The sequence below is a fragment of the Rhododendron vialii genome, chromosome 3a (assembly GCF_030253575.1).
Source record: "Rhododendron vialii isolate Sample 1 chromosome 3a, ASM3025357v1".
Classification (NCBI taxonomy): Eukaryota; Viridiplantae; Streptophyta; class Magnoliopsida; order Ericales; family Ericaceae; genus Rhododendron; species Rhododendron vialii.
This window is the reverse complement of record NC_080559.1, coordinates 16,041,677-16,067,693: the sequence shown is the minus strand read 5'-3', so window position 1 is coordinate 16,067,693 and position 26,017 is coordinate 16,041,677. Positions and strand designations below refer to the sequence as shown.

The 26,017-nt window shown below is 39.6% G+C and overlaps 2 protein-coding genes and 1 long non-coding RNA gene across 3 annotated transcripts; 2 read left to right on the top strand and 1 right to left on the bottom strand.

The window, feature by feature from the left end:
- The first annotated feature begins 785 nt into the window (after nt 1-785).
- On the top strand, nt 786-12,652 carry LOC131318715 (GCN5-related N-acetyltransferase 4, chloroplastic). Its single transcript, XM_058348656.1, has 3 exons — nt 786-1,088; nt 2,409-2,811; nt 12,111-12,652. The coding sequence occupies exons 1-3, from the start codon at nt 953-955 to the stop codon at nt 12,388-12,390; spliced, it is 819 nt and encodes a 272-aa protein (XP_058204639.1). The 5' UTR covers nt 786-952; the 3' UTR covers nt 12,391-12,652.
- On the bottom strand, nt 2,744-9,144 carry LOC131318716 (uncharacterized). The gene is made up of 2 exons (XR_009197795.1): nt 8,633-9,144; nt 2,744-4,078 (listed from the first exon to the last, which is right to left on the bottom strand). It is a non-coding gene; the product is annotated as an uncharacterized LOC131318716 (long non-coding RNA).
- An 8,126-nt stretch (nt 12,653-20,778) lies between the features above and the next one.
- LOC131318714 (ubiquitin-like protein 5) lies at nt 20,779-25,623 on the top strand. The gene is made up of 2 exons (XM_058348655.1): nt 20,779-21,174; nt 25,412-25,623. The coding sequence occupies exon 1, from the start codon at nt 20,949-20,951 to the stop codon at nt 21,168-21,170; it is 222 nt and encodes a 73-aa protein (XP_058204638.1). The 5' UTR covers nt 20,779-20,948; the 3' UTR covers nt 21,171-21,174; nt 25,412-25,623.
- The last annotated feature ends 394 nt before the right edge of the window (nt 25,624-26,017 follow it).

Sequence of the window (26,017 nt, the reverse complement as noted above, 5' to 3'; positions counted from 1 at the left end):
CAATTTTCAACAGCTTAAAATTTTTTAGGCATCACATGCCAAAGAAGTAAGAACCGAATAATATCTTACGGAGTATTAAAGGGGCATTTCAGCTAAGCTAGGAATTGCATGTGGACTAATTCTTGTAGCTATTTGTAGTCAAGTTGTTTCTAATAAATTAAAAATCATAGAAAATGCATGTGTTGGGTTATAGTAAAAGAAAATGTGTTCGACATTTTAGTTTAGTAGAAATAACTCACTTTTGAAAAAAAATAAAAAAATTAGTCGGAGTATAGTAACTTTACAAAAGCCAATAAATTATAGTACAAAAATATTAGTGGAAACCGGGCTTGGTAGTTGGATTGAAAAGTTAACGAAATAAATTTCGAGGGCGACTATTCACAGCCCCGTATTTTCTTCCTTAGCCCGTTAAAAATTTTCAATTATATTCGACAGTTAGTTACCAAAATTGAAATACATTTTCAGCATACAATTACCGAAATTTAATATTTTTTTCAACAACTATTTACCGAAAATGTATGTTCGGCAGTTGTTTACCGAAGGTTGAACATATTTTCGACATGTAGTTACGGAAATATAATCTTGTTTTCAACAGCTATTTACCGAAATATTATGTATGATTCTCAACAATTATTTACCGAAATATAGTGGGCTAAAGTAGAAAATACGGGACTGCGAATAGTCGCCCCCTAAATTTCTACTACAAGTTTGGGAAAACTACGTGAGGATTTCCTAGGTTGTACCCTTATAACAAAATAAACCCTAGTTTCCAAGTGTTTCAGTTTCAACCCCGTGCTGTTAAAATGGTTTTCAATCCCAAACAAACGGCAAACGGGAATCTCTGATTTTTCAGAGCGGGGGAGGAGGGCATGATCTTTCGAACTCTCTCTGCAACCGAAATCGAAACCTGTCTGAGAGAGAGAGAGAGAGAGAGAGAGAGAGAGAGAGAGAGATGCGGACGGTGCCACTGGGAATCTCAGTGTCTCCAACCTCCGTCAATCGCCATTCCAATTGCAATAAGCTCAAACCAACCTTTGCTTATAGGCTCTCTCGCTTCGATTCCTTTCTCTCTCATCTCCCAAATTCAGGTATAGTAGTAGCATTTATGCTCTCTGTTTGAATTGATGGTTTTCCCGAACATTTCCTAGCTTGACTGCTCTTCTTTGGATTTTTATGGATGTGTTTCTGTATTATGTTCTCATTCTTTGAATTTGTGGGCGCGAATTGGATTTGACCTTCGTTTCTTTTTTCGGGGAAATAGTTTAAGCTCCTTTTATTAAGAATTTGGATTTGTTTTGCTCCTTATGGTGTTTGTCCAATCGTTGACCTGGTTTTTTCAATTTCTTTGCCTAAGTAAGCTAAGTTGGTATCTACTAAGCTGAGTTGGTATCTACTACTTTTCTGCCGTTCAATCAGATTTCTGTTAGCTAGTAAAAGTAATTCTATGGGCTGATTTATGAGTTTTTGAACGGTTACAGTCCTCTTATGTATTGTAGTTTTTAATAGGCAAGGTAAATCTCCGTATGGCTTGTTCTCCTTTGTTCTTGTTAATCTCGAAGTCTCTGGCTGATTGCAAAAAAGAAGTATGGTTCTTCAGGCTGTGTTCTTCCCACCCAACTGTGTAATTTTTAAATGTATCTGTAAACCTAGCTTACATTGACCAAAAAAATATAAAAATAAAAATTCTAATCTTACTGCGAGAGCTACTTCTAGCATAATATGATTTAGCATATATTGCCTGGAAGGTGCATGCTTAAAACCAGTATCTAGTCAGCAGGTTGCTCGAAAATGGCGCTTTTGTTGTCATTGTAACCGTTGGGTCACCAATTGTTCATAAAGCTCAATCAATTAGGAAAAAGTTCAACAATCTCTCTCTCTCTCTCTCTCTCTCTCTCTCTCTCTCTCTCTCATGCAAATGAGGGAACCGCATCTTGCGCGTGGAGATGCCATTATTAGTAGATACAGGGAAACAAAGTGCAAGGGAGAGAAGTGGAATGCAAACCAAGAATAATTGCAAGTAGAGAGACTAGAACACAGGACCTGTAAGATACCAAGACCTTGTTCGGTTTGGGTTTTGAGGGAGGTTTTTGAGAGTAATGAGGGGAGAGAGATGGAGAAAATTTATTGGAGACTGTGCCCAAGGGTTTTGAGACCCCAAAATGAACAAAGCCTTAAAGCTCTGATATCATGTTAGGGCAATTGTCTGAAAAGCTAAAGCTGCTAGGAAATGCACCCAATAACATATATTGACTATACAAAAACAAATTTGGACAACCCTTTCTAACCTAATCACGATAACGTGGTTGGGAATTATAAGTTCCCCCCTCCGCCCTCCCCCCCTTCCCCCCCTCCTTTTGGACTGAATTGTTGAAGAATCTTACTATCAATGTTCCTGTCTTTGGGTACAGGTTTGCTTTGCAGAGCCAGTCAAGTTGCTGAACTATTCCCTCCAACTGTATCGCCTGAAATAGTAGTTCGAGAAGCCAGGATAGAGGACTCTTGGGAAGTGGCTGAGACTCATTGCAGCTCCTTCTTCCCTGGATACTCATTCCCTCTAGATTTTGTGCTGAGAATTGACAGGCTGGTGGCAATGCTCTCTGGATTCTCTGTGCCTCCGGGTTGCCGAAGAACTTGTTTGGTTGCTGTTACTAGTAGCTCGTTTCTTGATGCTTTCTTCTTTGGTAGTGAAGATTGTAAAATAGGAGGTCAAAATGGTGGATTTATTTTAAACAAGGGGAATGTGGCTGGGATATTAACTGTGGATACCGTGGCTGATTTTCTGCCAAGGAAAGGACCACTTCGGCAAAGAAGGTGAGATCAGTTTTCGCTGCTTTGTTCATGAATCTATTTATGAAAGCATTTGGTTTGCTATGTGTAATATTGCAAACATGTTTTCAGTCGGCTAGTGCACAAACATAGTGCTTAATGTAACCCTCCCATGATCCCATCTAAGATGGAACAGCTGACCTGAATTTTCATTACCATCACTTATCATTTCACTTAGTGCAAAAAGAAGAAAAGAAAGAAAAGAGGAAAGAAAACCAGTGCTCTAAAAGTCAGCCTAGGAGGCCGACTAGGCGCTGGTCCGCCGCCTCGACTATGGGCCTAGGCGTTGAATTAGGCGGCAAGATATTAGTCGGTTGATAGGTGGGATTAGTCGGCGACTAATCGTCTAGGCGGCGATAATCGACTTGGCGGGATTAGGCGGTTAGGAGGGATTAATTGGAGAATTTGCTGGCTAGGCGGGATTAATTGAAGAATTAAGGGGCTAGGCGGGATTAATTGAAGAATTAAGTAGCTAGGCAGGATTAATCATGGGTTAAATATGTAATTTTGCAAATCTAAGGGGTTAAATGTTGTGGTAATGTTGTAGTTTTAATATATAATATGCATCTAATGGTAATAGGACAGCGGAAATATCCCATTGGGCTTAGTGTCCTTATGCAACTACCAGTAAGTTAAGCAAGTGAAACTACCATCCTAACCCTTTTGACTTTTGAACGAACTCTTATGAGAGCAATTGAGGCCAAAAAGACGGGGTTTCATGACAGAACCTGAAACTTTGAAGCGACCCGCAGTGACAGCCATCAAAGAAAGAAGTAAAGGCTTGCAGGATCAAGTGGGAGAGAGTTAGGAATTATCCAATATAAATGATCTATATCTAAACCTAAATCAATATAAATATTATGTATACATCTATGCTATACGAAATAAATTGAAATTATGTGTATGTAGGCTCTATTTACTTTGTTTGGATGTGAATTAATGTTTTTCTGTACTTATGTTGTTCTACTTCCTCAAAACTTGGGGAGGTAATATTTTTATAAAAAAAAAAAAATTAAAAAGGAAAAACTGAGTAATCTCTAGGAGTCGATTAATCGTGCCAGGGCGCTAGGTGGTGCCTAGCCGCCCGACCCAGTGACTTTTGAACATTGAAGAAAATGAAAAAGAAGACACCATTGATGATCGCGATTCAGGGGGTAAGGTCTTTACTGAACCAAGATCGTAATTCCTTTCTAATTTGATTGACCTTACTCTTACTACACAATAGATGGATGACCAAGAGCAGTGAAGAGACCTATGTTGTGAGAGAAAGAAAGGAAAAGTGTATAGGGTGTTAACTAACCCTAACACATGTGAGCTTTATTTATATTATGTGGCGACTAGTTACATAACATAAGCAACCAATGTGGGACTAAGTCCAACTCTATTCTAACACTCCCCCTCAAGCTGGAGAATAAATATCACAAAATCCCAGCTTGTTACGTAACAACTCTAAACGTGGTTTAACTAGAGACTTGGTGAAGATATCTGCCAACTGAGCTCCTGTAGACACGAAAGGGGTAGCCAACAGGCCACTATCTATCTTCTCCCGAACAATATGACAATCTACCTCGATGTGTTTGGTTCTCTCATGAAATACCGGATTCGAAGCGATATGTATTGCTGCCTGATTATCACAATACATAGGAATAGGTAACTGTACACCAAGCCCCAACTCCTCGAGCAAAGCTCTCAACCATACAATCTCGCATGTAGTATGAGCCATGGCACGATACTCTGCTTCAGCACTGGAACGAGCAACCACAGTTTGTTTCTTGCTCTTCCAGGTAACTAAATTTCCACCAACAAAAGTACAGTACCCAGTTGTGGACCGTCTATCAGATGGTGATCCTGCCCAATCAGCGTCGGTAAAGGCTTCGACACGCAAATGACCATTTGAACGATAAAACAAGCCACGTCCAGGATGAGCCTTGAGATACTTCACAATACGAAGACAAGCGTCCCAATGTGGAAAACGAGGAGCTGACATGAACTGACTTACCATACTGACAGCAAATGAGATATCAGGCCGTGTATTGGTGAGATAATTCAGCTTGCCTACCAAGCGACGATAACGGTCTGGATGAGGAAATATCTCCCCCTGATCAATACACAATTTGACGTTTGGATCCATAGGAGTCTCCGCAGGCTTTGCTCCTAATAAACCAGTCTCCTCTAGAATATCTAGCGTATACTTTCTTTGAGATAAACTGATCCCTTCCTTGGATCTTGCTACCTCAATACCCAAGAAATATCGTAGCTTACCCAAATCTTTGGTGTGAAACTGACGCTGTAAGAACTGTTTCAGCTCATCAATACCTTTCTGATCATCCCCAGTAATAATGATATCATCCACATACACAATCAACACTACTCTTCCCCGATCTGACTGAATAGAGAAGACAGAATGATCAGAATGAGAGCGACGCATACCAAACTGCAACACAGCATCACTAAACCTGCCAAACCAAGCTCGAGGGGACTGCTTAAGACCATAGAGGGCTTTGCGAAGGCGACACACCTGAGAACGCTCCCCCTGAGCAACAAACCCAGGAGGTTGCTCCATATAAACCTCCTCGAGCAGGTCACCATGTAGAAATGCATTCTTAACGTCCAACTGAAACAAGGGCCAACCAAGATTGGCAGCCATAGAAATAAGAATGCGAATAGAATTAATCTTGGCCACCGGAGAGAAAGTCTCAGCATAATCAACGCCATACGTCTGGGTATAGCCTTTGGCCACAAGACGGGCCTTGTACCGTTCTACTGTGCCATCTGGATTATACTTGACGGTAAATACCCATCGACATCCAACAGTAGACTTTCCTGGTGGAAGAGAAACCAACTCCCAAGTGCCATTGTCATGAAGAGCAGACATCTCAGTCTCCATAGCTGTCCGCCACTCAGAAACAGATAAGGCCTCCTGAACAGTGTTAGGAACAAAAATGGACGAAATAGAAGTAGTAAAAGCACGAAGGGACGGAGACAGATGATCATAGGAAACAAACTGAACAATAGGATGAGATGTGCAAGACCGAATACCTTTGCGAAGAGCTATAGGAAGACTAGGTGATGGCGGAGGTGGAGGTGGAGGTGAGGGTGGAGGTGGAGGTGGAGGTGGAGGTGAAGGTGCAACCGGATCTTGGGACGGAGGAGGCGTGGTGGCTGGTACTTGTGGGGCTGTTAATACTTGTTGCCGACGAACATACACCTGCAAGGGAGGACCAGATGGTACACAAATAGGAAACACAGACTCAGACTCAGGAAGGTCAACTGGAGTACTGTGACCCGAGTAAAAGGGCAATGACTCATTAAATGTGACATCAGCACAAACAAAATGACGACGAAGAGATGGTGAGTAACATTTATACCCTTTCTGAGTGCGTGAGTACCCCAGAAAAATACACCGAATTGACCGTGGATCAAGTTTGTCCCGGTCAGGATCCAGAGCATGAACATAACAGGTGCACCCGAACACTCGTAAGGGTAATGAGTGGAGAGGGCGACCAGGAAATAAAACGGTATGGGGTATCTGACCACCTAGAACGCTAGATGGCATACGATTGATCAAGTAACATGCTGTAAGAATAGCATAACTCCAGTAAGACTTAGGAACTTGCATTTGAAATAATAGAGCACGCATAACCTCTGATAAATGCCTAATCTTGCGTTCGGCAACTCCATTTTGTTGTGGAGTTCGAGCGCAAGAAGATTGGTGAATTATACCATGGTCATCAAAAAACTTAGAAAGAGAATTATGAAAATATTCACCTGCATTGTCAGAACGAAATATACGAATGCAAGTATCAAATTGAGTTTTGATTTCCATATAAAATGACTTAAAGATAGAAGACAACTCTGACCGCTCTTTCATGAGATAAAGATACGTAACACGAGAATAATCATCGACAAAAATAGCATAATACTGAAAGCCAAAAACATTAGGAACACGCATTGGACCCCAAATATCAGAATGAACTAAGTGAAAAGGACGGGTTACGCGACTCTCAACGCTAGGATAAAAAGACACTCTATGATGTTTACTAAACTCACAGACTTCACAAGGCAAAGCATCAACACGGCTACATGAAGGTACCAGCCGTTTAAGATTCTGAAGGGATGGATGACCAAGTCGACAATGATGTTGATAGGGTGACACAGAAGACTGAAAGGCAACAGAACTAGGGTGAACATTGTCAGTAAAGTAATATAAACCACCACGCTCAGTACCACCACCAATTTTTCGCCCCGTCTTGAGATCCTGAAACACACAACCATGAGGAAGAAATGTGACAGAGCAATTTAAAGATTTAGTAAGTTTACTAACAGACATAAGATTTAATGGAAAACGAGGAACGTGCAATACTGAATCCAAAGTCAAAGAAGAAGTAACAGAAACCGAACCCAAACCAGTAATATCAGTGGTAGAACCATCTGCTAAGGTAACACGAGATGGTTTATCAATAGACTGACGGCCAGAAAGAATAGTAGAATTACCAGTCATATGATCAGATGCACCAGAATCAATAACCCAAGGAACAGAAAAATGAGAAGTTGCAATACAAGCACTAGAAGAACCTGTCTGAGATAGCGTAGCAATGGAGGAACTTGTCTGAAGTGACACAAGGCGTTGGTACTCCTCCATAGAAATAGTCACCATAGCAGTGGAGCGTGCAGCTTGCCTAATATCCTTGGGAGAAGTAACCCGATGAGCCTGAGAAAAACCATGTAGGTCATAGCAGTGGTCCACCGTATGATTAGTTCCCCCACAATAAGTACAAAGTCTATAACCATGGCCTCGACTATGGCCACCTCTCCTTGACATGTGACCTGTACGACTAAATCCACAACGACCAAAACCATGACCACCAGAAACGCGGTCAAAACGACCACTGTACCCATAATCACGGCTAAATGAAGAACCAAAATCACCAGAATCAGCGGAAGTAAAATCAGAACCAGATTTCATTGCAAACATATTACCGTACAATGAGAGGCAACTAGTCAACTACCGATAGATCAACCAACCAAATACTCCACTAACAAACGGCCAATAAACAAGAAATAAGGAACTGATTGACCGGCTAACGACCAAGGGCACGACACCGCATGCATCCAACAAAACCAAAGTAGCCACCGAACAACATAATCCCAATATCAAGCAACAACCAAGAGCTCATATGCCAACATAGACCAAATAACTCAACACAATCTAACAATTGAAATCAGACTTCAACATACCCAAACTACCATCTATTGGAGAGGATAAACTGTAGATTGACCAAAAAATCCAAAATTACTAGAACAATCAGTGCATAAGAGTAACGGAATAATACCCAACAATGATGAACAGTGCGCGATGAACAGTACGACGGTGAACAGTAATCGGTGAACAGTGCCGACGGTGAACAGTATCGGTGAACAGTGCCGACGATGAACAGTATCGGTGAACAGTGCCGACGATGAACAGTAATCGGTGAACAGTACCGACGGTGAACAGTCCTGTGAACTAATGATTAGGGTTAAGGTAGAGGCTAAGATTAGGATTGTGATTTTATGTACAGAGACTAGGGTTTAGGCTAAGATTGTAGGGATTATGTACAAAGGCTACGGTGGTTTAGGATTGTTGTGGTGGTTTAGGATTAAGATTAAGATCCCGCTCTGATACCATGTTGTGAGAGAAAGAAAGGAAAAGTGTATAGGGTGTTAACTAACCCTAACACATGTGAGCTTTATTTATATTATGTGGCGACTAGTTACATAACATAAGCAACCAATGTGGGACTAAGTCCAACTCTATTCTAACAACCTAGACTGTTTTTCATGCATTTGGATAATACGCATTGTTTATTATGTTTGTATGGATGCATATGTGTGTGCACAATTGCACACTTGAAGAAATACAATACCACATGTGACCGGCGGCCACCAATAGAGTAGCATGGTTAAATAAATTTAACGGATGGACTTGTAAGTTCCATGTCTATGGGCTTCAAGTTGTTCATCTCCTCTTTCCTATCTATCCATCCATCATGCTTTGACTTGACGACAATCTTTGAAATTCCTTCTGCCAAACCACTGCTCGACCACCCATTGCTTTATGCTTTTAACCTCACATCATCACTGCTGCAGCTAACTTTCCTTCGCATTTCACCGTATGCTACCTCCACCGGATTTTGCAGTCACCAATAGGTTTGACATCCTGCTACCAAATGCAATAACATTTCCACTTTTTATCGCCAGGAGTACTAGCTATCAACCTTTTATCGTTTGCACTTAACACCACGGCCAACTTCAATAGTCGGTACCTTTACCATCTCTCCTCATCTATGGAGCACGGGTACCGGTACGCGGTACGGGTACGGTACGGGTACGGGTACGGGAAACGGCAAAACCCCAAAAAAGTAGGGTACGGGTACGGCGGGGGTACGGCATATATATATATATATATAATGTTTTTCTATTTTTTATTGCATAAAATGAAATATAAACCCATTTTACCAAACAAAAGCAAAATCAGTTCAAAATATGCATATCTATTAGTATTCAGAATTTCCGATACATATATACATATACATTACACATGCATACATTCGTACATATATACAAAGAGAGATTATTTCGATCGATAAAAAAAATATACAGAGAGAGACGAAGAGAAGAGAGATGGAGAGAGACAGGGACAAAGAGAGAGAGAGGTGTTTATAAATGACAAATAAATTACATAATAAACCCACATTTTATAATTATTTACAAAAAAATCCCAGAAATTTTGAAAAAATTTCATTTTGGGCTAAAACGTACCCGTCCCGTACCCTTGCCGTACCCGTCCCGTACCCTTGCCGTACCCTTGCCGTACCCGTGCCGTACCCAAAATTACCAAAAGTACCCAACATAATTTTGCCGTACCGGGTACGTTTTTGCCGTACCCACGCCGTACCCGTACCCGTACCCGTACCCGGTACGGGTACGGCGACATTTTCGAAGTACCCGTGCTTCATAGCTCCTCATGCTATCACCATCTGTTGTCCTCTGTGAGAGCTCTGACTTATTGTAGTACTGAAATTTGTCAGCTTACGTTAATTTAAGGTCTGGAAATCATGCTCTCTTTAGTATCAAACTCGATTCAATTCACCCCCACAGGAGGTCAAAGTTTGAGTCTTGCCTCAGGCAAGACTTTCCCCTTTCCCTGACTACGACCTCCCTATGTACCCCCCAAAAAAACTTCACAATCTGCATGAACTTGAATTTTGGTGGTTATCTAGTTCACCAAGTTTAATCCCATTGGTATTCCATTATATTTTTGGAATGTCATTGAGAAGGTTTTCAAATGCATATTGACTATTTAATTTTATCACTAGAATTTAGTCTGTCAGGATGCACGAAGGGATAAGAATCACAAATTACCTCATATCTAGTGAATTTAAATGTGTTTAGGTACTACAAATAAATTCAGTTGAGTTGTGGAAATACTGTTGTAAGTTGCCATAAGGCGCCTTCCGATCAGGCACAAAGCCACTAAATTACAACTTGAGAATATCAAAACAAATGCCCCAGTTTTCGCAGAAACTCCTGGAGTCCTGGACATTGTCTTTGATTCCCCTAAAACTCAAAGCTTTACACCTAACATCAAAAACGATCCTTTCTACAATAGATAAAGAGCTGTTAAATACATTCTCTCATACATCCTACTCTTCCTTTCTCTCCAAATGTGGTAAATAGTAGTAGCCCAAGCAAGCTTCTTTAAAGAAATGAAAAAATGAGTTATTTCTTACAATTCCCTTATCCCTCCGTTAACGCTGTTGTATAAAAGCATCTATGTAAGCACGATGATATGACCAATTATATATGAAATTTCTAATTTTATCCCAAAGAATTCTTTTAGAATCTAGTTTACCAAATAAATTAATTAATCCCAAGTTTTGAAAAGATGAATAAACAGGTTTATAGATAAAAAGCGTGAAAAATATTTCAAAATAGGCTATATTGACTGAAAAAATAGCATCTTGCCCAAATTCAGCCCAATCCAATGAATTTTTTTAATTTTGATGCAAAATATATCACTAGGATTTAGTCCTGTCAGGATGCACTAAGGGATAAGAATCACAAATCACCTCATATCTAGTTAATTTAAATGTGTTTAGGTACTACAATTAAATTCAGTTGAGTTGTGGAAAATAATGTTATCGATTTCATCCCATCGATATCCACCTTCATCGCCAACCACTTAAAATGGGTGCTCTCTCTGTTGCTCTTTTCCCTTGCCTTAAGATTGATAAGTAGATTGGTCGTTGCTTACCCTAAATTAATGTTCCACTTGGTACATGTTGCCGACCATTTCTCCATTAGTCTTGCGTCCAGTTTGTCATCGCAATTTTTGTGTATCTAAGCAATGTTGGTGGCTTTGATGTGGGTTTTGTGCCCATGAGGAAATGACGTTCTGAACTCTTGTGGACTTCATATTTCCATATGCCAAAAGAGCATAGTGCAATCTGGCTACATTTGGTGGGATGTGAATGAATAGAATTACTTACCCGTTGATCTAATAGAAACCATATCTCCAGGGTTTTTGAATGAAGATTTAGATTCAAGATTCCTTTGTAACTATTACTCACAAGCTCAAGAGAGGACGGACTGTCAAAATAGTGTTTGATATTCATGCTAAAGTTAGGGGGTGGTGTGCAGAGTTCAATGCGTGTTCATATTGGGAGGGAAGTATTTGATTTACAGTATTCGTCTCACATTTATGGTTTAGTGGATTAGGGTACTGCACAAGATTTGAGGAATTTGAATAGTCTTGTCTCTTTTGTGGGTTCATGTGTTGGTTCTCGTTACTGTATTTTGTTAGATGACGCAATGTATTGTTGTTGACTTCCTGCCTAGAACAAATGCCTTTTTGGTGATGCATGTAAACCTTCTGTTCTCGCTAATGTTCTTATAAAACTCAAAATTTGTCAAATGCATTCAGGCAAGACCCAACTTTTGGATCTCACGCAAGGTTGTATGTGCAAGTTACTTTCTGCTACCCCTGAATGCCACTTGTTAGTGCCAATCTTTTAGTGGTATTGCAGAATCTCCATGGGAACTTTTACTTCCCACGTAAAACTCTTATGCCTTTTGTGGCCTACTGTTTTTACTGTACAGGCATCAAGGTACACCATTACAATTTTGGGGGATGTATATTCAAATTATAGTGGACTAACTGTGCTTTAATTGTTTTATAATCTGTTTTTCGCACTTACTGAACAATTTTTCTGTTACAAGTGAGGCATGTGTTAAATTTGCAGGACTGGAATTGCATACATATCAAATGTGGCAGTTCGGGAGAGATTTCGAAGGAAGGGGATAGCTAAAAGGCTCGTAGCGAAGGCAGAGGCTCTAGCCAGAACCTGGGGCTGCCGTGCAATTTCATTGCACTGTGACCTGAACAACCCTGGGGCATCAAAGTTGTACATTGGGCAAGGTTTTAAATGTGTCACAGTGCCAGAAGGTGCAAATTGGCCCCAACCAAAGACTTCTCCGAATATACAGTTCAACTTCATGATGAAGCTTCTCAACACTTTGTAGGTTCCTTAGGAACATACAAGTATTTAAAATGAATGCCGATAAAAAAAAAAAGTATTCAAAATGAAAAATCAGTCGAAATATCAAGGTTAAACTAGGATGTTTCAAGTTGTTGTATGTGTATATAAACCGAACGAGGAATGAGGTCCAGATTTTGGAGTTGATGTACTATTTATGGTGCTGTGATGCTCAACCTGTGCATGTAAATTCTGTGTGAAGATGCGTCAGTTTGGCTGCTACACTGGTGGCTGTACTTGTGCGTTTCCCCCTTGCCTTGTTCAGTTGTGTTGACCCATTTGGTTCACCTTCTCCAGTTTTGAGCACATCAAGTTCTCTCTGATCAGAAAAAAGGAGCACATCATGTTCTCTCGCTTTCTCCCCCTTTCACTTAAAGGGCTTCACCTAAAGATTTCCTAAAATTGGTTTTCTCGGTTTTCTCCTCCAAGATCCAAACGGGGGAAAAGGACTTGAGGGGAAGTTATGGGTGACTTTAGTATATGTTCTATCTGAGTGTGATTGTGAATTTGTGATGATTCTTCACCTAAGAGCGGAGTAATTTTCTGTGTCAATTTTGTAGAGTGAAAAGGTGAGACGTTTCTTTTTTTCCCCTTATCTTGTCAATGACCACTTAATAATCATCAGAATTGCTTTAGACATAAATGTGTTCGGAGTTGTTTGTTAGATGTGTCTTCTATTCTACATGCACATCATGTGGGTTAAGTGCATCCAACGACGTAGGGTTTTGTATCTGGTTTCAAACACACTGGCAAGGGGATCTAGGGTCTCATCAGCAGTGTTGTTCACATGGGTCCCAACTCTTGTTCATAATTTGAGCTGTCCATTTTATTTGGCTCATCGACTGCTGAAAATTATAATTGGGCACTTTGTATAAATGTAAACGAAACATGTTTGTTTCGAGAAAAAGTTAACGGCCTAGTATGATTCTCTATTTTTGTATATTTTTTTTCAAGTGGTATACATAAGCGGAGATTAAGGACAAGTTAGTAAGTCAGTTCACAGGGGATCCAAAGGTTGTCTATAGCTTTGACCCAGAGACGCTCCTGACGGGGCTCGAATCTTGACATCCCACAAGGGGAGAACCACGAGCTTTGACCCAGAGACGCTCCTGCGGGGCTCGAATCTTGGCATATCCCACAAGGGGAGAACCATGAGATACCATTGGGCTACAAGCCCTATTGCGCATGATTCTCTATTCAAACAAACCTATTTGATATTTCATTTATACTTATCACTTTCCCTGGCCGCCTTAAATTTTTTTAAGTATCACCTACCCAGCTAGACAAACATAATCAACAATTGGAATCATTTTTTGGATCCGGGATCAGGTAGAAAAACGAAAATTTATTTTAAAAAATAGTCATTCAAGAATTAGTCATGCCCATGTAATTTGGCCGGTGTGATGGTAAGTTTTTTTTTTTCCTTCTAAATTTTTGAAATTTGTGTTCATCTTTTTTGAAATTTTGTTAAAAATCGACTAAAAGAAAAAAAAAGTTTGCTAAATTCTTGTCCGGCCCTAATTTTTGATTTAATGCCTGGGCGAATTCTCCCCGTGCAAATATCGTAGGTGGCTGGCTGCCATTATTTTTGGAGAGGAATAAATCAATAAAAAATGTAGAATTATAAGTGTATATATATCTTTAAATGGCTGTGTGCGTGGATGGCTAGAATGATAAAAGATAATTAATAGGGTAGATTGTATTATGTAATTGGTGGTTGGGAAATAAAAGAGGAAGGTAGGTTATAGTTCATAAATCCATGCAGTGGCTATTTTTCATATGGTGGCAACGTAAGTCAGTAGCCTTTTGGCATTAGGAAATTATGCTTGGTGATGGTTTTAAGTTTTGAGGATTTCATTGCTTAAATCAAGCAATTCGATGGTTGGATGATCGAGGTCTAACATAACATTAGGATCTTATTCTTGGAGTTGTAATCTTCGGATCAGGCAGTCACGATCGTAATTTGACGTACCAGAAGTATACAATACTTTCTTAATCTCTGGAGCATTTCCTTCACTATCTCGTCTTGTACTCTTTTTGATATTGTGCTTTTTATTGGATCCGTGCCATTTTATTTGACCCTGTGAAAGTTATCGTTGATGATATTATTTGTTGAATATGATTACGAGTCTAAAAGCCGCTGATTTGATTGGTCTATGTACAAGCTCACCTAGGCTCACGGAATAGTCATGGACCTAGCGAGGTCATGATTAATTGGTCTATTTTTATGTGGCCAGTTGGCGCATACAAATGATTAGATCCTGGGTGGAGCTTGGCATAGTATCGAGATGATTCGGGAACGAGGTCTCATATAATTAATCTGATATATCGTTGATTAAGCTAATTCCTTTATTTTTGAGCCAATTCTTCTTGGTATTGTATACTCCCCCGCGTAATTTGTGGTTTTAGGTACAAGACGGATTAGTGGTGGCCAATTATTGGAGAATTAAGAAGTCTTTGGATTTAGGCGATTTATTTGAAGTCTTTTGCACATTTTGTTGGTATTCGAAAATTAGGGCCCATCGGTTGTAATATTGTGGAGCAGTATTTATTTTATGGCATTGCAAAAATTCGGGTCGTCACAAAAACACACATATATACTCAACTCGACCATGATTATCACGTGATATTTTATGCACAATTATCATAAAAATTGAGGACAACCATTCCATTATTTATTTTTCCCCATCGACCATGCGTTATTATGAAATATTTTGGAACATGGTAGAATCGATCATGTTTTTCATGATTATTTCTGCAAAATTACATTTTTGTTCGTAAAAAAATTGATGATTGATATCATGTAAGGGTGTTGTTGCTTATGGGTCTCATGGTAATTTTTTGAAATTAGCCATGAATACAAATGGTAAATTTGTCCAGATGAAACTATCGTAAACAGAAAGTATGATATAATTGTGAAATTCAAAGCAAAAGGTACTCAGATTCATGATAATTTTGTGAAATTGAAACAAAATAAACTGGAAACATGATACTTGTTGGAATTATGATAAATATGTGGAATCAAAAGAAAACAGCAATTAAAGTTCGAGATTGTGGGCTAGAAATTGCAACTTATAGATTCGAGCCATGGAGGGTTACCATCTCTCTCTCTCTGAGTTTCAACTCTTAGGGTTTTCTTGGGGGAGGGGCGGCGCCTCCCCCCCCGCTCTACTTCATATCCCTCCCTTGATTTCGGTGAGATTCAACGTCATCGCAAGAGCAGTCCACCTATGTGCTTCTTTGTTCAATCTTCCTCACTATGTGCTCTTCTTTCCGATCGTCCTGCAGTTCCATCGACATTATCAGGCTGGCCCCATTCTTATTATTTTGGGTGTCGCATAGGTTCGCGCCCTAACGAGGGCGTAGTTCCTTGGGACGAAGGTAGCAATTAGTTGTGCTGTACGGTGGGGTGTGGCTAATGTGGTGATCAAAGTTCCATTTCGTGACTTTTGCTATGTCTCGGCCAGCCTTACGGCGGCGGAAGTGAAGGTCTTGATCGACGTTTTTGGGCGCCTGGACTTAGGGGTGTGGATCTGTTGTTTGCTCGTAGGTTTTACTTTAATTTTTGTTTGCTGTTTTTTTGTTGGTTTTCTTCCCCTCGTGGGACTTTCTCTCACTCCTTGTGGGTGTGGTGGATTTTCTACGTCATCTTGATGACTTTTCGAGGTCGGAAACAAGCCTTATTTGTCTGAGGTCCTGAATGTTCGTTTGAGAGTTTAGGTCTCATTTGTGGTTGCTTTCCTCCCTCGTTGGGGGTGGTTGCCCGTTCTCGATGAATGATTTTCATATCAATGAAAATCCTTCTAAAGTTTGACCAAAAAAAGAGAAAGATTTGAGCATTGTGTAATCGCGAATGCAATCCTCTAGGGTTTCCAATCATTGGGGGGGGGGATTCATCGTGGTTGGGTTAGTATAGTTTGGGATTTCCTTTGCCGATTAGTTTCGTAATCAGAAGTGGGGGTTTTCCGTCTAGGGAATCGCCTGTACGATGTGTAAGCAGACGAGGGCGTCCTTATTTTGAACGGAAAAGAATGGGTAAGTGGATTGATAGAGAGCCTTGTTCGGGATGGAATGGGAATTTAGAGGCCAGCCCCAAAAAGTAGGTTCAGACTTAATTTAGTCCTGACAAAAATATTCCTTCTTTATTTCAGTCATTTTTCTTGACTTTTCATGTATTTTTACTATTTTGCTCATTCTTTTTAACTTTTTGTGTACATGTCTATTTTTAGTAAAATTTATATTTTTAGAATAAACTCCTTACCCATATTATTTCGGACAAAAATACTCTTGTCTATGTGAATTGGCTATGAAAACTGCCAATTCTCATAGACAGTTAACATAATATTTCAGACAAAAATATCTCTGCCAGTTCACATAGCCCAAGTTAGCATATTATTTTGGACAAAAATACCCATGAACTATGGTTATGAGAACTGGGGCTATGAGAGCAATATTTTTAGAATTAATTCTTGAATCATATTATTTTGGACAAAAATACCATTGACTATGTGAAGTGGCTATGAGAACTACTAATTCTCATAGTCAGTTCTATGAGAGGTGCTAGTTTTCATAGTCAGTTCTATGAGAATTGGCTATGAGAAGTGACTGTTCTCATAGAGAATTAGCTTTGTAAACTGTTTATGAGAACTAAATTATGTGAACTGGTTATGTGAACTGAAAAATACACAGTTCACATAATCTTACCACACACTAAAATACACAGTTCTTATACAAAATATATAGTTCTCATAGAAAATACACGGTTTTAATAGACAATACACAATTTTCGTAGAAAATACCTTTGGCTATGTGAACTGGTTATGAGAACCGTCAATTCTCATAGTAAATTCTATTCATAGAGAACTGGCTATGTGAACAGGCTATGAGAACTGGAAAGTACACAGTTCAAATAGCCTCACCACACACTAAAATATACAGTTCTCATAGAAAATATACAGTTCTTATAGACAATACACAGTTCTCATAGACAATTCTCACAGAAAATACACAATTCTCATAAAAAAATACACAATTCTCATTGATAGTTCTCATGGACAATACACAGTTGTCATATAAAATATACAGTTCTTATATAAAATACACAGTTCTCATAGACAATTTTCACAGAAAATACATAATTCTTAGAGAAAATACACAGTTCTTATAGATAGTTTCCATAGAAAAATATACAATTCTCATAGAAAATACACAAAAGAACAAAAATTGAACAAAAATAAAAAAAAGTAATCAAAATCAAATATTTTTTTTTGAACAGCAATCAAAATCAAATATAGTTATAAATATTCCCACCACACACACTAAAATACACAGTTCTCAATGAGAATTGTCAATTCTCATAATCAGTTCTATGAAAACTACTTGTTCATAGAACTGACTATGTAAACTAACTATAAGAACTGTCAATTCTCATAATTAGTTTTATGAGAACTGAGCCAATTCTCATAGCCAATTCACATGACCAAAAATACATAGTTCGCATATCTCACTCCACACCAAAATAACTTTACCATCACAAAAAGAGATTCCAATTTCCAAAACCCCCTCATATATTACTTTATCATCACAAAAAACAAAATGAAAAAGAAAAGAAATGTTGAAGTGTACTTCGTTGCTTTAGGAACTATAGTAGATCCAGAACTAATAATTCTGAATTTTTTACTAACCAAAACCCTGCCAATTGCTCGCATAGCACGAGGCTCCACCATCAAAAAATGTAAAACAAACATCGTGTTCTTCTTCTTTCTTTTTGATCGACCAGTTCACAAAAACATTCGCTGGAATTGATGGAATCACAAATCACAGTAACACACTCGCCACCAGCGAAGAACAAGAAGAAAAAGACGAAGAAGATGAAATCGATGGCACCATCTGTTCAAAATAAAACTCGAAGAAGGCAGTCTCGACCTCCTTCGTAGCTTTGGCGACGTCGAGTGCCTCTACGGCATGTCTCCTGAGCAGCAGTGCTAGGAGATCTCCTAGTTCGACGCCCTCATCGTCAGGAGCGGTACCAAGGTCTCGTGAGAGGTGTTCTTGGCCGCCAACGGCCACTTAAAGGTACGAGATCAACGGGGGCTTTGATGTAGGTACTGGAAGCTGTGGACAATGGCGCGGTGGTCGATGGCCCAGGGGAAGGGGGGAGGGACGGGGGAGGCGGGGATTGGGTGGGGTTGCGACAGCGGCAGTGGGCTGGGGGAGCTGATGGAGGAGAAAGTGGGGATGCGCGGAGCAAGATCCATTGTAGAGAGAGAGCAGCCGATTTGTAGGGTTTGAGGTATAAAAGTCAGTACGCAATATATCCTAGCCATCCAAGTTCGGTAAAAATAATTTAGGCTTGGTTTCAAACCAAGGCTAAAAATAGGGACGATCTCTAATTTTCTAATTATTTAATAGCCGAAGGCCGACGGGGCCAAAGAAACCGGGCAATCAAGGGATATTTCCATAAAATTAGAATTGGATGATTCCATAAAATTTTGTTAAAACAATAATTAACTAAGGGGCCGACTATTTGCAACTACAAATTTTCTAAGCTTGGCCCGTTCTAAAATTACTGATTTTCGGACAAAAATGCCCTTTTAAAAAATGGACAAAAACACCCTAATGAAATGACGTCGTTTTGGCAAAGGTATCATCTTCCTCCCCACCCTTCTTCCCCAACCCACCTCCCACTGTACAAGAAACAGTCGACAAAAAAAATTTAATCCGGCAGCTCTCCAGCTTGATCAGATGATTGTCAACGGCAAAATCGAGAACCCTTATTATTGTGCTCATTCCAACGAGGCTCCCTTGTGCTGCGCCATTCCCCTGCCGAAAAAACGAAGCTCAAAGTCCGCAGAAAAGCGCAAAAAACCACAAGGCTAGAACGAGCTGGCCCAGCAATTCCTCAAAGAACTACTGAGATGGTGGTCCATCTTGCTCTTCCTCCCCTGTGTCGTTCTCATTTTCGAGGCCTCACGAATCGGCTGCAGATTCATTCATCTGAAAAAGCCCTAGAGAAACCCAGATTCATTCGTCAACTTGCATTTTTTCGCCGACAAACCCAATCCCATCGCGCATTAGCAAAATGCATGATATTAATCGTGCATTTCGTGTATGCGTTATATAGAGCATGACGCATTCGGAATTTGCATTTTTTGAGTCATAATCTACATTTTTAACACAAAAAAAAAAAAAAAATACATCAAGATGCGTTATAAAGTGTTCAGGTATTAGAATCTGAAATTTGTAAATATTTTCAAGTTTTAAAATCTGAAAATTTTTAAAATTTTTAGAAATGTGTATCTAAACATGTCGGTTTTTTGTTGTTAAAGGAGGTGGTGTTGGTGATGGTGGGAACTAGTGGTGGTAGTGGTGCGGCGATTATGGAGGTGGTGGTGGTGACGTGGTGTGGCGTTGTTGGGTGTGGTGGTGATGGGTCGTTGGTGGTGTACATGTACTGGCATTGTGTAGTGGTGGTGGTGTTGGGTGATGGTGGAGAAGAGAGAATAGTGAGTAGGACTGTTACTCGAAACCGGAAAATCGATCGAAACCGAAAAAATCGGACTGGATCGAATTTTTTAAACTGGTTGAATAATTTCGATCCGGTTCCAGTTTATAAAATTTTATAAACCGCAAAAATAATTTCGATCCGGTTTATGTGTTCTAAAAACCGGTTGAAACCAGACCCGTTATATATATGTACTCCCTCCGTCCCCTTTTTAATGTCCAGTATTTCATTTTGGGCTGTCCCTTAATAAGTGTCTATTTTGTAAAGTTAGTGGGTAAAAGTGGGTACATTTCCCATTTTGCCTCTAAAAGTAGTTTCCATTTTGAAAAGTTAGTGAGTAAAAGTGTAATGATGATGTTTCCATAGAGGGTAAGTAGAGAAAGTGGAGGTAAAAGTTGATGTGAAAGGTGTAATAATGATGTTTTTTTAATAAGTTGGAGTTACGAAGCGGGACACTTAAAAAATGACGGAGGGGAAACCGGATAAAAAAACGGTTGAGCCAGTCGAAACCGGACCGATTTATCTCAACCGATTCCGGTTTTTAAAAATCTCAAATCGAATAACCGGTTTCGACCGAAAAATACACCCAAATTGGTCGAAACCAGACCGGTATCACCCCTAATAGTGAGACAGAGAAGGGGGATGGAGAGGAGATGGCCGGTAGAAAGAGAAGGTATTTTTGGAAGCTTATGCTTATTTGTTAAGTTGCATTTAGAAAATTGTTATGAAATTTGTGGGTTAAGTTTAGAACAAGCAAGGCTTAGAAAATTTATGGTTGGAAACAGAAAACCCCTTAACTAATTAAGGGTGAAATGGGAATTATCTGAAAGTCAGGATGTAAACCTTTAACTCAAAACGACACCGCATCTTCCCGGCTTCCTTCCGTTGCGTTTACCCACTGCACCGAGTTCTCCTTCCCTGTCTCGTTTGTTTGTGTGATCATCACGCAAATTGGACATTATAAAATCAAGTCTAGGGCTAGGGTTTCCCAATTCCACCATCCCTCCATCGTTGAATCAGTCGCAGCCGAAGAAGAAAAGATGATAGAGGTGGTGCTCAACGATCGTCTGGGGAAGAAGGTGAGGGTGAAGTGCAACGACGACGACACCATTGGAGACCTCAAGAAGCTCGTCGCCGCCCAGACCGGCACCCGTGCGGACAAAATCCGTATCCAGAAGTGGTACAACGTCTACAAGGACCATATTACCCTCAAGGACTACGAGATTCACGACGGCATGGGCCTCGAACTCTACTACAATTAATTAGGTCTGCAACTTCTCTCTTTCCTTCTTTTAATTTCTTTTTGTACCCTTCTGTTTTCCTATATTTCGAATCTTGTTCCTAGTTTGATCGCGTGATAAGGATGATGCCTCCTGATTGTTAGGTCAGTTCAGTTCAGAGGGTTTTAACTGGTTTTTTGTCGTTGAATTTGGGTGCTTAATTTGATTGACTGGTTGTGATGACTGATGAGTTCTCAATGGGTTGGCGATTTTGGATAAGTAGTAAATTCGTTCGATGTTATGATTTCTGCGTTGTTGTCAAGAAGAGGAATTGTATATGGTCTCCTTTAGAAGCTATACGGGGATTCCTTTTAGTGATTCCTATTCGTGGTGATGCTTATTGGGTTGAGACATTGTAAGGACGGAGCAAGGTATCTGAATTTGAATTTTGATGAGAAATTAGAAGCGACTATTGACGATCCATGCAGAAAAGGTCAGAACTTAATAAGGATTCTTAAGATTACCTCGAACTTGTTCTCTTGTATTTGGTTTTAAAATGTAGTATATAAGAGCATCCGCATCAAGCTGTCTACATTTTGGACCAAATTACACCTTAAAAAACCACTTTATTACTTTAGTTACTCACTTTTATGCATCAGACTCTCTATATTAAAACTAACCCATTAAAAATATTGTTTCTTTATTTGAAGGAAAAAATGCAGCAAATCAAACCCCTCTCTCTCTCCAACTTTACTCTCCGTTGATCAGGCAATTGAGATACAGAAAAAGCATTGATCTTCCGATCAACCCCCAAGATCGAACTCTACCAGCAAACCAAACCACTTCCACAAGCCCCTCTCTGTTGGTCTTCCGATCAACCCCCAAGATCGAACCCCCCCCCCCCCCCCCCCCCTCTCTCTCTCTCAGTTGACTGGTTGAATGGGTGGTTAGGAAGGGAGCGAGTAAACAGTTCCTCGTGTCTTTCAATGAGGAACTGTAGCTCCCGCTACTTCTCACGCGATTTCCACGAGACTGGTAAAGCAGGTTTTTTTGGGGCTGGCTCGTTAGTTTAGAGTAGAGAGAGGGAGTAGAGAGAGATGTGGAATGCTCTAAGGGTATACTGTATACCAAGATATCAGTAGTTAGAAATCAATCACTTCTAGTGGACGCAACGTGAATTTACTTTGCTGTTGTTGCGGAAACTTATGAATTGTGATGCGTTGGGCATCTGTTATGATAATCATCTGTGCTAAAATTGTAGCAGCTTAGCGCCTAAAAGTTGAATTGGATGGCCCTTATGTAAGGATTATATTGCCCCAATTTTTGTCCAAGATGCTCATACCAATAATCAAAATGTGCGATTTGCTCCCTTTGTAAGCTGTATAGCCCAATGTCATTTCCCTATAAATTTGTGAGTTGGTTCTTTGCACACAGGGAATTTTTCTCTTTTAAACCATAATCAGTAGTTTTTGCTTTGGTATACCATGATGAACTTGCGTTTATGAGACCTAATTCAAACGGTAAGAGATTTTTGCCTTATTGTCAATGTGCAAAGAATACTATTGTGATTTGGTACTTGTGAATCTGTGATGTTTCAGCCAGGTAATGTATTTACAGCTCATTTTATCTCTAAAGTTGAGTGGTTGCTCCTTAGATCTTTTTTCTTTTGTGTACGCGGGACGGTATTGGAGTGGTAGGTGTTCACCTTTCTAAGAGTTTGGTCATGCAATTGTTGTGTAGAAAAGACCTTAGTGTGGAACAATTCAATCAGTTTTTGATAAGGAACAAACCAATCCTTTCTTGTACACGGGACGGTATTGGAGTGGTAGGTGTTTACTCTTCTAAGAGTTTGGTCATTCAATTGTTGTATAGAAAAGACCTTAGTGTGGAATGATTCTATCAGTTTTTGATAAAACCAATCCTGTACACCTTGACTACGTCTACGCTATAATTATAGCTGATTGCAAACATTTGGAAAGAGCCACAGAATAGGAACTCAGAAATAGAAACTATTGCATAGGTTCGAGGACCAAAGCGACATGAGTTCGTTTTTTGTCGACGGTGCAGGCACGCTCTACAATAGTTGTCCTCATCTCATTTGGGTTTATTTGTAACTTTCTTTTTGGTTGGGTCTACATACAAAATTGTTCTCTGATAAAAAAATCATTTTTCTTGCGACTTCTTACAAATTTCCTCTTTTTTGCTTATCTCTTAAAAGGTTTTGTATTGCTGACATCGTGATACTTTCTATGAGCATATTGTATATGTGATCCAGTTAATTACTCACTACACTGACCTCGTGGCTTTCATGGTGTCATTGCATCTAGTTTGGACACTTTGTGTATATAGTGTGTTATATTGTTCTGCATATCCAGATAGGGATCTTATTCTATGCTTTTATTTTGTCCCTTTTGAGAAAACGTCTTTTTGAGTGAATTGTCCATGCTGTGTCGTGTCCTAACTTTTAGAAAGTGCCGTGTATGTTTGTCCATGTTGGGTCATATCCATATCCATGCTTCTTAGGCCAGGTAAAATCCAAAAATGTAATTATCATTTACCTAAAACATAACTCCATTGAATGTAAAGAGTCTAAAGACTACTCTCTTCTTTATAGCTTCTCATTATCCTCTTACGAGTTAGGACTATGGTTTGCAAATATGAACTTGAAAACGGTGTAGTAATGCCCCGTAAATTTGGTTCGTTATTTAAATAATTTAGACAAAATCCAGAATAAATTCTAACTTTCAGATAGAATTTGTGTGGAAATTTAAATTACAATATTATGACCCAAATCTTTAATCGAATAAGTTTTTGAATTAACATTAGGTAAAAGTTTACAAAATAATTTACAAGGGACGAGTCATCTAGTCTATTCGTAGATCCAGGGCTCAACAAGTTCTTCAGCTTCGATGTTCTCCACGTCCTTCACCGCGACTTCGTAGCGAACTCCGTCTCTATCTACACCGGGTGTAAAATGCCAGGCAACGTAGCACCATCAGTATTAGGCACTCCATAAAATAAAGCAAGCTACCCTTCTTCCACATATGCATGACGTGGAAAAATGATGTATAGCGAAAAGCTGTAAATCAAGTGCAGAAAATCAGCATGCAAGAGTTTTATGTGCACTTAACGTTGTTCTCAATGACCGAAAAATCCACTAAGTCAAATGTTGTGATGTTCCCATAAACTATGATCCCATACACTAGGTTCCCATACGCCATGCCTACCTCACTCTAGAACATGACACGGCTCAAGTCATAGCACAGCTCAAGACATCTCTATACCTTGTGACTTAACTAACCCCTTGATTAAACAAAATCATGCATTGACATACTCGGAATGAAACTACAAGTTGCACATCTATGGAAGCATGGTACAACATCGTTCCACTAGTATGAAGTGTCCAAAGGCTGAACTACTCTGGTTCCATCTGCTTCAAAGGTCATGGTTTCCTTCTTGAGATCTATCACAACATAATTCTCAAAAGCCCAATAAATCCCCAACAAGGTAGGATATGGGTCCTTTTCATCTATGATTTCTATTACTTAGAAGTCGGCAGTAGTCTTGACACCGGCCAGGTCAACTTCTACATTCTTCAATCGACCAATGGGAAAGATGCATAACCAATTAAGCATGACATCAAATTTCTGACCTCCTTTGCTAAGTTTCATGCTCATTCGAAGTGTACACATGACACATAAATTTCATGTGTTTTGAACATAAATATCCATACAAGAGTTCATTCGAGTTCCGGGGGCCGAATCGGTCAGAATGTGCAACAAGGCAAGATGACTGTCTCAGCATAGCCTGGCTCCTATGGGGTCACAGATTCATGTCTTGCAAATTTAACTTTTGACTATCTTGGAAGTATCAATACCTGATGGAAAATATTCAGGAGGTTATAAAAAAATTGACCGGCCTAAGAATCCATTCTATAGCCCATTTTAGGTTAGTTTTGGTAATTTGTTGGTTCATGATTCAAAATTTCTGATTGCAGTCACATGATAAGCTAAATTTCCATTTGATTTCTGCCCCAGCCTTTTAGTAGTTGATTTTCTCGTGTGGCCAAGGGAGGTCTTGAGGCCATAGTTTAAGTTGAGGTACACAGCAGGTTGTATAGTTGCAAATTGTTAGTCACGCACACTGTCTGATGTCTTTTCTTACCTGGTAAACATAGACCATTTCTACCGTCAAATATGCATTTTCTTATGAGATATCCGCTGGCATTCAAGCATGAAACATGTCGAGGTTGGTAACTGATCACGCCCTTTATTATGCTTCAGGTATGGCATTTCATGTTCGACGGTATACGAATGCATGAAGAATGAAGCTGGGTTAAAGTTCTATGAAGAGCCCCATTGCTCTAAAGTAGTTGCCTTTATGTGCTTGGTCTAATTACTTTTGACAAACAAAGATCACTGGTATTTGTGTATTTGTACATCAAGACTTGTATGAAGTTGATCGTCTATATGGGCATATAACTTGTTCTGTTAAATCATGATCTCTTTCATTACACTCTTCTTTTTTATGGTTGTTTAGGGACCAAGGAGAAAATGAACAGATATGACAAAAACATCCTTTTATGGTTTAATAATTGGTCGTAAAATTTTGTGTTCATGCGAATCCATCTCCATTTCGGTTATCTCTTCATCGATCAATGCGTGATCCAAGCATTTAGTCATTAAAGGTCAGGTGAATTATCATGTGCACATATAGGAGGGTAATTCTACCCGATTTGGATGCTTTTTATGAACATGCAGGCGAGGTGCATTGGCACGTGTACCAAATTTCTGATTATAATGGTACCGAAGAGGCCTATATGCGCTGTCACCCCAATATCCTAATGGGTTCAATGGAGCTATAGATTTGTTATTAAGCAGCACTGTTCT